Source organism: Pseudopipra pipra, chromosome 1 (assembly GCF_036250125.1).
Source record: "Pseudopipra pipra isolate bDixPip1 chromosome 1, bDixPip1.hap1, whole genome shotgun sequence".
NCBI lineage: Eukaryota > Metazoa > Chordata > Aves > Passeriformes > Pipridae > Pseudopipra > Pseudopipra pipra.
The window spans coordinates 120478661-120493523 of NC_087549.1; the positions used below are offsets into that span (position 1 = coordinate 120478661).

At 43.3% G+C, this 14863-nt stretch overlaps 1 protein-coding gene across 1 annotated transcript in view; it reads right to left on the minus strand.

Annotated features, from left to right (window-relative positions):
- CHN2 (chimerin 2) overlaps nucleotides 1–10108 on the minus strand; it is a 162279-nt gene extending 152171 nt beyond the window's left edge. The window contains exon 1 of the mRNA XM_064674105.1: nucleotides 9397–10108. Within this exon, the coding sequence (XP_064530175.1) occupies nucleotides 9397–9445 (49 nt within the window). The 5' untranslated portion in view covers nucleotides 9446–10108. The remainder of the gene's footprint in view (nucleotides 1–9396) is intronic.
- Between the last annotated feature and the right edge of the window lie 4755 nt (nucleotides 10109–14863).

A 14863-nucleotide genomic window follows, 5' to 3' on the forward strand; every position in this document is an offset into this window, starting at 1 on the left:
ACATCTTATAATAATTTGCCCCATCATAACAGCAGATGCTGCTTTAATGGAAACTGCATAAAAATACTCAGATAAGCAACTACTCAGCCCAGTTGCTGCTGATTTACTAACTCAGCGTAGTGGGAACAGAAGGTACTGGGCAGCTTGAAGGATCAGGACTTAACACTTTGTGTTCACAAAGGGTTTTTCATTTAAAAAAACCAAAATATTTTACAAGTCATTAATTCAGCTTTATGACAATTCTGTGCACTACAAAAATTTGATTGCAACATTTGGGTTTTTTGTAAAGCACTAAATCTTGGGGCTTTGAGGAACCTTATATGAAAAATTCTGTTCTAGCTCTTGAAAGTTCATTAATTGCTAGCCTTAATACTAGAATCAAAAAGAATGAAATGTGATCCAGCTGTAGCTGGATAATAAATCCAGCTGGATCTTATATTCATAAGGCAAAGGAGAAGAGGGAAAAAGCTTTTCAATCCAAGGAAGAAAGGGAGGTTGAGACAAATTTATAAACTGTTCAATATAGAACATTATTAATAAGATTTTCCTATCAGATCTCCTTGTAACATAGGTGTGGATTTTGGTTTTGTTTTTAATTTGAAATACAGAATGTCAACATCCCCTGTTTCAAACCCACCCCAAATTTTTCCTGTCTTTTAGAAGCCCTTGGCTTTAGAAAGCAGGGCCTAGAAGTAAAGGTGTGCTGACTCAGCAGTAACTCTACCAGTTATGTACATAAGAATGGCAACAACAGGTCAGATCACTATATCTCCCACAGTGACTATCAGTGGATGCATAAGGAAGTGTTAAAGGATACAGCAGCTATACAGTGTATATATCGCACCAGTTTCCTGCCCAGGGACTTCAGGCAGAGGTGGTATCATTGTGCTTAACAGCATTGGATGGTTCTTTCTCCTGTAAAGTTATCTAAATGTCCTAACAGACCAAGTCAGCCACCAGTATCTCTAATTTCCCATGCCAAAGAGAAATACAGTTTATATATGTCTCTGTTCTAGGATGAACCTAACTCTGAGCTCCTAGCCAGAATAGGATGTGGTTGTTATTAAGCTACCCACACCTACACACAACATAACTGCTTAAAAATGGGAGTGCGGCACTGCCGGTCGGGCCACAGCACATGTAATATGCCAAAATAGTACAGTGCTACATGCACAGAAAGGCAGGGTTCAGCCACACCAACCCCCCACAACTGGCTTTAAAAACAACCACAGTGATGCCTCAGAAAAGCTGAAAATCAAGAATTTTTCTGAGTCTCTCATGATCTCCTCATCCTTTCCTCTTTCTTTGGGGCACTGATCTAGTTTATTGGGGAATTGAGGTGGAGTCAGTGCAGCTTCACACAGCAGAAAAATATTACAACAGATACTCCATGACTTTTGACAACAAACTTAATGCTGAAGAGAGCTCTTAGACTTCTTTTGCTTTTGACTACAGCACAGATCCTCTGGCACACAGCACACTGCTGGAGAAGAAGTACTTTCCCAAAGGAACTTCTGCCTGTCTTTGCAGTGGCTGTTCTTAGTATGCCTGTACATGATGTGTACTTGCCATTTTTCTTCCTTGCCATACACAAAGCCAAATATTTAACCAATTGATCTGTCAAGATAAGACAAATTTTTAACAATTAAACATGTGCTCAACAACTGAGCCTCATTTAAAAAATGAGATCTCCATCTCTTCTAACATTCATTTTTCTTCTTCAATTTAATAAAAAGTGTAACACCACAGACACACTTCGTATTGTTTTTTTCTAAAAGCTAGAAGCAATGTTTAAACACCCAACAAGAAGGTGAGAAGGAAGGAGAGGAATAGATACATGACAATCTTGTAAGAAGAAACTGAGAAATCTGACTTGACATACAGGTCACAGCAGGTGACACGTGATTTACTGATGATAAGAAAGGGTCCACCTAGTACATCCTACACTGTCAGCAATAACACCATATGGGAAACACCTTGTCTCTGGAGAACTGGACTGTCTGATAAAGATATCCTCAGAACAGTTGTGTTATTTACTAAATTAATTCTTTTGTGTTGACCTTGATCAATATTACCAGAAGCAAGGTGTGTGACACTCGCGCGTTCTTCTGAATTTAAAATCCTTTTAACCGCTCCTCACCTTATCAAACACATCAGCCTCTGTTGTCAGGTTTTATCGGCAAACTTTAAAGCGTGTTAATGTTATGGGAACACTGTTGCAAACATCAGTTTCCTTCTGCTAGGATACGCTCACCCTCCAGCTCTGGGATTCGGACTATCTCTGAGTAAAACAGGGTGATGAAACTATTATTGCTGAATTCTGCATGATTCATTGCTGGTAATAACCACCTCCAAATGCAAAATTCCAATTTACATTCTCATAATCAAAGGTCAGAAAAAGAAAGCAAGAATGGGTTATTATTCATAGCAGTTCAAACTATATATTTACACTGGATACTGTATATAATTCTTAGATGAACTGTGACTACACCTGTAAAAAATGTGATATATACAGAATTACATATTTATAGCTTCTTGTATAAATCCTGCTACATTTCCCTGCGACAAAAGCTTTTTTGTGCAATATTGATGTGCCATTCCCTAACACACAATTCTCCAAATATTTAATCTCCTAAGAATCTCCTCCTTTTCTAGAAAACAGTGACAACAGACTGGCTCCCCAGCATGGGAACACCTTCTGCCAGCATTCAACGTTGCAAGTGAGGCCAATCCAGCCACTGCTGCCTTTTAGCCAAAGGTATGTATATAAACAAAGTAACTTCAAAAAATAGATTATTATTTGTCTAAAACACCAGGTTTAAGACTTACTTGTGCACCATAATAGCCAAATTATTATAATTTGACACATGTAAAACTCTGTGGGCATGGGGATGCAAGAGGACTCAGTATAAGACTCACTACTGTAAAATACTCCTGCCTACAATTGCTGGGCATTTGGCATAACTAAGCCTCCTCAGAACCATCAAACAGAAGGCAAGAACTCACTCATCAATAGAACGGATATCCAAAAAGGTCATCAGCATGACAGCATGGAAGACTGTTTGCCTGATCCTTCACATATGTCTTTGAGACAAGCAGATCCATAAGAAGAATAAGACTTTTGATTTACAGAGTACCAATACAAGCTAATGGAGTACTTTTGCATTTTTCCATTTTGAATTTTTATTATTTTTAATAAGAATGGTGAGTTCTTTATAATCATCAAATACAAAAGACTTCAGCTTTAATGTAGACAAGAACACCCTGGCCAGCAGAAGCTTGCCATGAGGAACAGAAATAAAAAGAACTCTTACTGCCCTTTTAAAAATCAAAAGTAGCACCTTATCAGCATAATGACAGCATTATTTAAATAGCTTTCATGTGCCATTTTCACAACACTATTTCTATTAAATCACTGCGAATAAACATCTATAAAAATCATTTATTAATCTTTTTTCCCAATTAGAATCTCTCTGAATCTCTGTACGATAGTAATTTCATTTCTTCTCACTTGCTTGCATCTTAATTAAAATCAGTCTATGTTGACTTTCATTTTTATAGTATATCTGCCTATTTCACATCATAGCACCTTCATGACCCCCAGAGAGCCATGAGTTTTTAATATTTTATTTTGACCTTGTTAAGTAACTGGAACTATCAAAGATTTTTCTTCTTCTCTTGGTAAGCTTTTTCAATCCTTCTCAAAATGTAGAGTGTATGTGAAAATACATAATTGAGAACTACGCTTCCTTTAAACAACATATGTTCATTTATTAAAAAAAAAAATTGTTGCCTTTCAAGTTATTACAAGTATTAGTTTATGAACCATAAACCTCAATATTAATTACATGAGGATCACTGTGCAAATTATACTTAAAGGCCTTTTTCCCTGAGCTTCAAGACAGAAAAGGTTTTTGATTTTCAACTAAAAAAAATCATCAATAATTGGTGATTTTAAAAGACTTCAAGCAGACTTCTACACAGGTATCTGAGTTTACAAAAACAAGAGGTTGGGGGAGAAGCAGCTATCTTTTATTAGAGCAGCAGACACAGCTGAAAAGTAAAAGTACCTCAACAAAACACACAAGCCCTTCTCCAGGCCCACAGCAGAAAGCTTGCCTATGTGTTTCAACTCCATCACCTGGTCTAATGACAGGTATTACCGAAAATGCTTACAGCACAGGAAGAAGCGTCAATGCAGATGGGAACAAGAAAGGTGCTGAAATATCCCTTCAGCCTAACACCTGCAAATTTGTCTTGGGATCTCACAGAAAAAAACAAAATACTGGGTACACTGGCACATATATTTATATAATTTGCCTTGGGTCTGGGTCTTCATCCAAGGTCTTGCAGTGTTACCACTCTCGCAGACAGGCTCAGACTCATGTAAAGGTTTTGGCACAGTCTCAGTCCTGCTGTCAGAGAAAGCCTGATTACACACTATCATTTAGCAAACTTGTTTTTTCATTCAGCTTCAGTGTGGACCCTTACCTGATAAGATAGCCCAAGCTATCTAACCTATCCACCTGTTACAGGGAGGGTATTTGGCACAAGACTTTTCAAGCAGAACTGAAGCTTTAAAGGCAGCTGGGATTTACAGCCCCTTTGAACTACTGTTGGATGGTGCAAAGGCCAAGATGTTCAGTGTTTAGGAATACCACTGCACTGAGCCTAGCTGAGCTAGGATTCGTTGCTTCTTCGAGAAGCAGAGCAGGCACAGCCACAAAGGTCTCTTCACTCGAGCTTCTATTTACATTCCAGAAAGTCGAGTCTCGAGTTCATCAATCCTGTACAATCAGTATTTGGCTACCGGGTGGAGGAAACTGAAGGCAGCTGGTGACAAAGTGGGAGAGGTGAATTGTTTGCCAGGAAAAAGCTGAAAAGTTTCAACAACGACAACAACAAAGTTTTAAAGAAGAAAGATCAGTACGAGTGAGAATAAAGGTTAATACTAAGATGGGGAACAGCAAGGGAATGTCTATTTTAAGGAGACCACAGCAAGAAAGAAAGCACAGAAACATGCACAGTTCTCTTTAGAGGATAGGGCAGAAAGAAAAGATGCTGCTTGTGATTAAATCAGCACTCCATCCAGGGAGAAGAACAAAATTTAGGAATTTGCAAGGAATACAGCTAATAGATCACCTGGGCATGCACTAAAAAAGAGATTACAGGAAAGTGGAATTCCCAATGAAAGTAATTATAATTTCAGCTTTTCGTATGGCGTGCAGATTTACCCAAGGTCCAAAGAAGAATACTTAACTTATTGCTTATCAAGCCCATCTTCTTCCCCCAGCATTTTATACCTCTTTCTCCCCCAGCCACCTTGAAACACAACTGTTGGTAGTCAGAGCAGCTTAAGTTCTGCTACCAAAAGCAGAGAGCTGTATATGAAGAAATACAATACAAATACCCGTGGCTCCCCTGTAGATTTTGTTACCAGTGAGTGCTAGCTTACTGAAAAAAGTCCTTCGTAGGCTTCTCTCAGATGGGGCCTGTGACAAGTAGCTAATACTATCGAACTGCTATAATTAGCAGCCTCACAGTGGTTGTTGAGACAAGTATACAGACCACAGGCATGAGCTCTGAAGAAGGGACTGATCCTCCAGCTGTGAAGTCAAAAGAGCAACAGACTCCTAAGTACAAATACTTGTTTCACCATTAGTTGATAGCTGAAGTCATAGTTCTCCATGCATGCTAGCTCCCAATCTGTACAAAAGCTATAGCTAACCACCCTGTCATGCCACTTATGTGCTTATAAATGAACACTCCAGAACAGAACCAAATTCTGGTTTTTAATGCAGACAGAAGTTCAAGTGAAGACCATAAATCCCATTTGAACATTTACAGAAACATAAGTAGGCAAGCAGAATATCTACACCATAAAATTATTGGGAAGCTTCCTCACATTAAGTATCTTTGAACTGTTTTTTTCCTATTGACATGAACTGGTAAGTATTGAAGCAGACACCTTACTTCACAAATGATCTGTGCTCACCTGTAAAGAATATTAGAGATAGCCACTGCCTAAGGAAGAAGAACTATCTGTATTTTAAGAAAGGTGGGTCAGAGATAGAAGAAATCATCCCTTTAAAAAAGTGAATGAAAATTCCCGTCTGCCACTCAACTCTGATTTCCACTACTCGCACTCAGATAATAAAACTTTCTATTTCTTTTAAGACAGATTCTAGCTAGCCCTTGCCTTTTCATATAGGCAACAGAAGCTGACCCAATGCTTGATGAGACTAGAAGGAATCTGGAGGTGCTCTGCACTATACTGTGTTCAGATGGGCCAGAACCTGGCTAGCAACCAATTCAACTTGTACTCATGCATACACAAGTCAGCTATTAACCCCAGAAGTTCTTAAAACATCTATAATTTCTCAAGTACCATGTCCTAGTGCTGAAACCTAATAATATATTTGGATGTTATAGACATTAATTTAAGGATAGAAATGACGCACACCTTCAGTTGCTACCTCAAAAAACCAGCAAACCCTAACAGTGGTCTCAAACTTGAATTATTTATATGGTCTCCAGATGAACAGGTCAATTACTTGTCAGAATCTTTGTATATGAGCATGTTTTTTTTTTTAAAAAAAAGACTTTTTTTCTGAAGCTAAAAATGCATTTGCAAATATGGTAATCATTTCTAGATTATTTCAAGATCTGAAAGGATTATATGAGCTATGCTTTAATTTGGCTTCAGAAGTTCCCTATGAAATGGACAAACTCTGAAGTGCTCTTCAAGATTGCAATACATAACACAGTTTGATCAAGGCCAAGCATCAAGCCAGTGGTAGAGCTGAGTTCTGCAGCATGGTATTCTGCTATCAGCCTCAAACTTCCCTTCCTTTTTCTACTAGCAGAATATATTGTGGTAGTATAACCTTCCCTCTTCTGTGGAATAGGAATAATTGTACTATTTGTAAATTTTCATATTGGCAAGTTAAACATACATATAAATTCTACTAAATTAAACTTGAAAGCAAGACTGCTTGGTTAGATCATGTAAACAGAATGCTGTAAGACTTGCTGAGTTCTGAGAACTGAAACCACAGCCAGCCAAAATACAGCTGCACACAGTCAGATATGGTGTGTCTGCTAATATTGGAAACTTTATCATGCAGCAGCAAATGTAACTTCCGATTAGTATATTCACAGAAGAAATAAAGGCTGAATGTAATGGAACAACAACAACAAAAAAAACCCACTCCAAGGTCATAAGTTAAGAAAGCCAAGGGTACTAAGTTATTTTATGGAGTACATGACAATATTTATTTGTACTACCATGGCATCTAAGAGCCCCAAGCATGAGCCAAGGCTCAGCTATGCTCATCCTTGTAAAAATACAAAACAAAAGATAAACCATAAATTGTTGTAGGCCATAGCTAAGGGTTCATACAAAAGCAGGCTACTGTCAAGTGTCAAACGCCCTGACTTTTAATGACGTACAACTAAAGCCCAGAGCTCAGTTCCTTTGCTTTGATGTTAAGCTGGTGCTAGATTTACCTGCTCAGCAGCAGGCCAGCTGGAGTTGGATGACTTCAACTGCTCAGACCAAGGACGTGCCTGAACTCCCACTCTTCCTCGCACTTCAGGCATTTAAACCAAGAGTGGAAGGGAGACACATCTGTCAATTCATGAGACAGATTTTTGAGCCTAGATTCAGTAAAGCCAGAGGGATTCAGAGGTATGCACTCAGCATCCTTCCTCAGACACTGGAACAGCATGCAAGAAAGACCTTGAGATTCATGGAACAAGAAAGATACACACTTGCCCCAAGCTGGGGACACCCTTCTGCAGCTTAATGGTTAAAGCATCAAGGAAGAGAGTCCCAGGTTCCAGTGTGCGCTTTTAAAGTTGTTTCTAGTTTTATCACATAACTTAGATGTAAAAATATACAAATGATGCATAAAATCAAATCACATTGCCCAAATGAGTACCTTAACTAAGAAGCTATGAAGTTGGCTTGACTCTTGCTTATTTTCATTCTAGTCTTGCAACTCTTGCATCGTGAATGTGAACACAAGGAAGAATTTTTCGTGCCAACTTCTTTCAGGTACTTTCTAGTTAAGGCAATTAGGGCTTGCAGTGTTTGTGTTTTCTGTTAAAAGTGTTGGAATAAATATTCATTTTTAGGACCTAGTTCTTTCTTTGGATCTGACTGTAAGTGTTGCAGGTTGGAACAGTGACATAGAATATGTTGTGCAAGTTACATACATCATCTTTAAAAAAACATAGCTGCCTTTTAGATTTATTTATATTTTTCTAGAGTTGTATTGATAGTTAAAGGAGGTTGTCTGCTTTTCACAGCACATATTGCTATGTTTAAGAAGCACTCTTACAAATTCTCAATCTGGCACCTCAAATAAAACACTGAGTCACAAGTCCCTTGAACCCCAAAGTTGTTCATGCTTCTATTTACTTCTTCAGCCCACTAAAATGCCAGGATGGTATTCTCAGCCAGCTTCTCATAAGTTAAGTATTAACAGCTTGTGAGCTAAGCAGCAGGCAGCGGTACTGTTACATCACTGCTTTCAATTTCAGGCTGCCTTGCTTAAAAATGCACCCTAACTTTCTGCCTTCCTGCGGGTCTGCAGCGGAGCCAGCTCTCCCGGGCAGCGGGGCAGCGAGCCGTACCGCACCGCCGCTCAACCCAGCACCCCCGAAACCCAGAGCAGGCACAGGCTCCGGACACCCACGGCACGGCCTCCGCGGCGGAAACCCTGGGGCGGTCCGTCACCTGGAGCATATTTTATCAGTATTGGGAATTTAATTGTTCCCAGTCTTGTAGAAGTACTCAAAATACGAGGTGTGCCACGACGCCCAGCAAACGGCACGTCTGGTACCCCCCCCGCCCGCCCTCGAGCACCACGATGCGCTGGGGCGCGATACGGGGCCGGTCCCGCCCCGCGGGGAGCACGGCAGGGGATGCCCGTCAGCAGGCGCGGGGGTCTTTGAACACCCTCGCCCGCCCAAGACCCGAGGCGGGAGCCCGCGGTAACGCGCCGGCTGCGGAGGCACCGGGGACGCGGGCGCGCCCCTGCCCGAGCCAGGAGGTATGCTGCTCCCCTGGAGAGGGAGCCGAGCGCAGGGCTTCCCTCTCCCTCGCCCCACACAAAGACATGGCAGGGCGGCGGGGAGGCAAGCCGGGCCCCGCCGTGCCTCCCCTGTCCGGGCTTCCCCCCTCGGCGCCGCCTGAGGGACACCCGACCCCGGGCAGGGCATCGCCGCCCCCCGGGGGACCGCCCGCCCGGGGCTCGGGGCGCACCGCGGCGGCCGCCGCGGGGCCGGGGGCGCTCGGGGCGGGCGGGACGGCGAGGCGCTCTGCACACAGGTAGCTCCCTGCTAAAATGGAGGGAGCGGAGAAATGCAGCGCTCGCCGGAGAAACTTACCGGAGGAAACCGACGAGCCGGACAAACTGGAGTTGCTGGATGCGGCCATGGTCCCTCCTCCTCGCCCCTTAGCTGCGAGCCCCGCGTCGGCCCCCGCTGCTGTCCGGCCGCCGCTGCCGCCTGCCCATCGCAAAGTGCCGGAGCCGCGCAGCGCCGCCGCCGCCGCAGCCCGCGCTCGGCCCCCCGCGCCGCCGGGGAGCAGGAGGCGGCCGTGACCCGCTCTCTGGGGCTGGGCGAAGCCGCTCAGTAGGTCACGGAAAGGGCCCCGCGGCGCTTCCAGCGCCTCTCTCCGCCCTGGGGAGCAGGGCTTACCTTGTGACGGGGACGGGAAAGCCGCCCTGCCAGCGCCTTCCCTCGCCTCCTCCCTTCCCTTCCCGTCCCTTCCCTTCCCCGCCTCCTCGCGGGCAGCACTGACAGCCCGCCGGGGGGACCCGCCGCAGCTCCCCTCACGCACACAAAGGAAGCGGCGGCGCTGCCGGCCGGGCTGCCGGCCCCGGCTGAGCGGGCGGGGTGGGTCCCGGCCGGGCGAGCCCCGGCGGCGCGGCAGCCCCGCCGAGCGGCGGCCAAGCCCCTTCCCGGCCGCCGCCGCCGCCTGGCACGGGGCTGGCGGCGAGCGCGGCTCCTGCCATGTGCCGGCGCCCGTCCCGGCGGGGCGGCAGCGCCTGTTGAACGCCTCGGCCTGGCGCCCCCTCGCCCGTGCCGCAGTGTGGGCTCCGCGCCCCGCCGCCCCCCGCCCTGCCAGCGCTCGCCCCCGCCGCCCTTTGTCCGCCTCCTTCCCCCGCGGACTGCCCTCCGTTCCCGCGGCTCTCCCCCTCCCGCCTGGCACGCTCCCACTCTCGCTTTTTTCCTTTTTATTCTATTTTTTTTCCCTGCCTTCTGGCATCCGTTTTGTTAAAAAAAACCCCACAGAAATCAGGCCGACACCAACACCGTATTTTCCCTGCCAGGTGCACGGCGGGTGCTGCGGGGTCCCGGCCCGGCCACAGTTAAGATCTATCCCCCCGCCTCCTCCTGGAGCACTCCCGGTCCCTGCGGCTCTGGGGGTGCACGGGAGGCGGCTGCCAGGCATCCAACGGGGCTATGATGGGTCTGTGGCCAGCCAGGCTGGGCCGCTGCCCTGTGTTTTAGTGTGCAAGTGGGAAAGGGGAAGAGCCAAGAAAGCATCGCTTGGAGGCTTCCTCCTGCCCTTCTTGTTCCCTTTGCAGTGCTTTATCGCCAGCCAAAGCTTCCATCTCAATTTATAAAACGGGGCTGGGTAGACGACAGGAAGGTGGGCACCCGAGTGGCATGGCACAGTCTCTCTGGAATGGGATCTGTAAGAAGCTTACAACCTATTTGCCATGACGCTGATTTATGAAAGCCTTCCATGTTTCGTAACAGGGAGTCTATAAGACAAAGTTACTTCGGGAGCGAGGAAGCCCATTAAAGTTCCTTTGGCAATCTAAGCCTTACCCACCCGGCTACACTGTGTTTCAGAAGAGCATGCAAACTGCCTGCCCGCTCTGTATAACCCGTGCCCAGCCGCTTTCCTTTCCTCCCGCAACCAAAATCCAGTCCGACCTCCCTATACCCTGCAGTCGGTTCCCATTTTTATCTCGGAAAAACAGGTCCCGAGACCCCCTCTAGCGGCGGAGACACCAGCGGCAGCGATCCGCGCTGCCGCGGCAGCGGGGCGCCGGGTCCCGCACCGCCCGCGGGTTCCTGACGGGAGCGGTGGGAAAGCGGCTGCAGCCAGCTTGCTTTTCCAGGTTTTATTTTGTAATGACGTCTTGCTCCGTGTTAGAAGTAAGGAGCTTTAAACCAACTCCTATTAATCTGTAAATTGCCACGTACAGACATAAAAACAGCACAGGCGTGTCACTGCTTTTTGGTCTTTGGCCAAATATTTCGTGTCATGCATTTTAAAGATTGAATTTTGAGGACAAAACGAAAAAGGCAGATAGGTCATAAAAACAGGCTGATACTTGGGATGTAGGAAAATAATAATACGGTAAACATCAAGATTGTACTAGTAAGTTGTTCACTCTCTGTGTTGTTTTGAATAGCTGAATAGTATTCGCTTGTCTCCTACGTGGTCGTTTTTCCTGCTCCTCCTGCTATATCTTTCTTTCTAGTATTTGCCTCCTTGTAGTCTGTTATGTCTTCATTTTCCCCTCCCTAGTGTAGCTCTCTCTAGCCCTCGTGTCTCTCCAGCAACTGTCAGAAATGTGTCCCATACGATTGGTGAAATATGGTGGTGTTAACAACACCAGCAGAATCTGCAGGGAAAGGGGCAAATAACCTAAAAGAGAGAAAACTTCCTCACTCTGCTGAGACTTTGCAGACAGAAAGAATTTTCATAATTAATTTTAAATTTTCTTTCCAGCCATAAATCTGGATAAATCAAGAGAGGAATTTCTTCAAGGAGTAACTAATCCAGGTATTCCAATAATTGCAAATGGAGTATTTTTTTTTCCAAAGCCAGTGAGTCTGTACATGTCTGGTTATGAATGTGTATACCTTTGAAGGACGGGCAACTGTTGATAATCTTTGTGGTAACTGCAGGTACGAGGTTGTGTAACCTCAATTTCTACAACACTGAAAGGTAAATTAATAAATTTAAGTGAAATGTACAGTAGATTAAAATAAACTTTCGCATTTCAAGACAGGATGGCCTTTTTCTTGTTAGGAGCAAAGAACATAAACCCCATGAAATTAGAGGGGAAATTACTAGATCAAAGGGGAAGCAAATTTAAAGGACGCAAAAGTAGCCTTGTTATGTGTAAAAAGTGCAAAGTAAAGAGATTCCAATATAATCTCAGTTCTATTTTGCAGAAAATGTGAGCAGATTCTATCCTAGTGTAATTTGTGCAGAGCCCAGATTCATCCATTACTAGTGGTACAAATACTCAGATATCAAGAATAAACTTTAAGTTGTAAACTAGATACAGTGGTGTAAACTGTTCCTGGGCTTTCCACAAGTGTATGCTTCATATAAATCTGATAAAAACGGTCCACTTTACTCTCCCTGTAGAAATAAATGTAGCCTGCTTTCATGGTATGTGCACTTTGATGAGAAGTCCCAGCTTCCAAAAGTTTTGAGGAACTCAAAACCATTTCTGCATGGTAGAATTCCTGTTCAAGCTAGAACTTACACACATTTTATTTCCAATAACCAAAAATTAGTAAATACCATGGAATTACAGCAAACAATAAATGTTGCAGCCCAAGAACTATTGAACCCAACACAAAACTAAGTAAAATTGCGTTTGGAAGTAACTTTCTTTCACAGTGTAATTCTGAACCTGTTGACAATGTGGGTACATGCACAATTTCATTGTCTCACAAATTCTGATGGAACAATGTATTTTGGTGAAATTGTGAGTCTAAGCAGGATGAGGACCTGCATTTGGAGAGCCATCAGTGCAAAAGATAGTGACTTTGACAGCTGAGGACATGACTGTGCTGCTTTTGCATTATGGAGCGGCCTCTGGTATGGCCTTGGTTCCCCAGACAACTGGTATGTACTGGTTTGTGTCCTTATTTCAAAACAAAGCCTCTGTAGATTATTAGGTAGGCCAACTGCTTGCTGCTTGGTCCTTAGTATCATAGCTAACTTGTAATAACTTTGTGAAGGCAAATCCCAGCTGATATATAATTTTTAATGTTACCATGTGATAAAGGCAAGCAGAAAGTCACCCTTCCCCCGGACAGCAGGATGAAAACCTAGAAATAACAAATAAAGGAAAGTGTGCAGAACTGTGCTTCTTTCCTTCAAGAAGCCAGATTTTTCCCTATTGACCAAATGGCTTATTGCATAGCTAAGTATCAACGAATTTAACATCCTGGTTTCCTCTCATTCAACTTTAGACATAGTAGGCACTTTCACAGGGGAGGCAAAGGCCTCTGCTTAGAACTTCTTTTATTTTATTGACTTGGCAGAATGCTTCCTGCTGCAGAAAAAGAGATCTAAAATACAAGTATAGATAGAAAAAAAAAAAAAGGTCACTAGATGGGGTCTGCAGCAACATGAATCTCTGTATCATCCTGGCTTACTCTATCTGAAAAAAATTAATCTGAGGCAGACAATAATTTATGTCGCTATCTTTCAGCTGTTGAAATCTCCATTATACAGGAACCATTTCATAAGAGCCCTCTAAAAGAATCTGGCCTGAAACCAGCATGTCTTGAGTCTCTTCAGCCTTAAGCCCTCTCCATCCAATACACTTCATGTTGATTTCCAGCAGCCAAGCCTCTGTAGGTGGCTGCAGTACAATCATTAAGGCCCTTCTGGTTTTACAGCATCTCAGATTATGTTTATGGAATCTGGCATAATCCACTATATCTGACTGCTGGGCTATTACAGCAGAGGAGTAATGGCTTACTATGTGCCATAAACTTTTGCCTGGCAGGGAGGACAGGAGTTCGAATCCTAGTTAATGAATTTATTTCAGGATGAAAACTGGCAGTTGTTATTTCAGTGTGAGTGTAGATAACTTGGCAAAAATGTTGGGATTTAATTAATTATGTAAATGAGAGGAAAGTAAAGATGTTTGGCCCACTGCTCTGATTATGTAATAGGTATAGAAATATAAATGGTATGTGCAAGACAGCAAGACATATGACACAAGGATTTAGTGTGCAAAGACCTAAAATGCTAATCCTTCCTTTGATGTTTATGTTGCTTAGCTGAAAAGGGAGGAAATGCATTTATCATTCTTTGATGTTGTGAAAGGGAAAGACCTTTATAAGCAATATATAATCCATATTTATATACTCTCCACAGTACTTGGAAACTTTACTCAATATAAGCAGAAGCTATAATAAGAAAAAATAAACCAAAATATCAATAAATAGCAGATGTGCACTGTATTTGGGTATGAATAAATTATGTGAGTCATAATGGTTGCAACAGCAGGTGGTGATGTAGTTCAAGACTCTCTGTGATTTCTCACTTTTTTCCTCGTACTCCAGAGGAAGGTTTGAGACCCTTAATGCCTGGTGCAATTTTTAGCTCTGCACATTCAATTGGTGGGCATCTATTGAATTTTATTATCTCTTTAAAAAACATGCAGCAAATGGGTTGGTCATCACTTCAGAGTGCTAAACCTGCTGCTATGACTAATTTATGAACATCCATCCTATTTGTCCTTTCCTCTTTCTCCCTGTCTCATACATCCTGGTTTAATTAAATCTCAGATTGAGAGTTCACTGAGGCAGAGAATTTCCTTGTTATGTTGTTTTCAAAGTTTTTTATACAGTGGATCTCTAATCTGTAATTGGAAGCTGATACAAATGTTGAAATTACCAGTCAACTGCCATTAGACCTGATTATAAAAATATAAATTGTACAGAAACATTTCTGGTGAAATTGAACTTCAGTGTGCTTTTCCTTTCTTAAAAATAATCAGCAAATTTCAAATCTTTTGCCTTAAAGAACAGAATTTAAAAGTCCAAACTATTTGCACTATAGTTCTCCTTTACATCA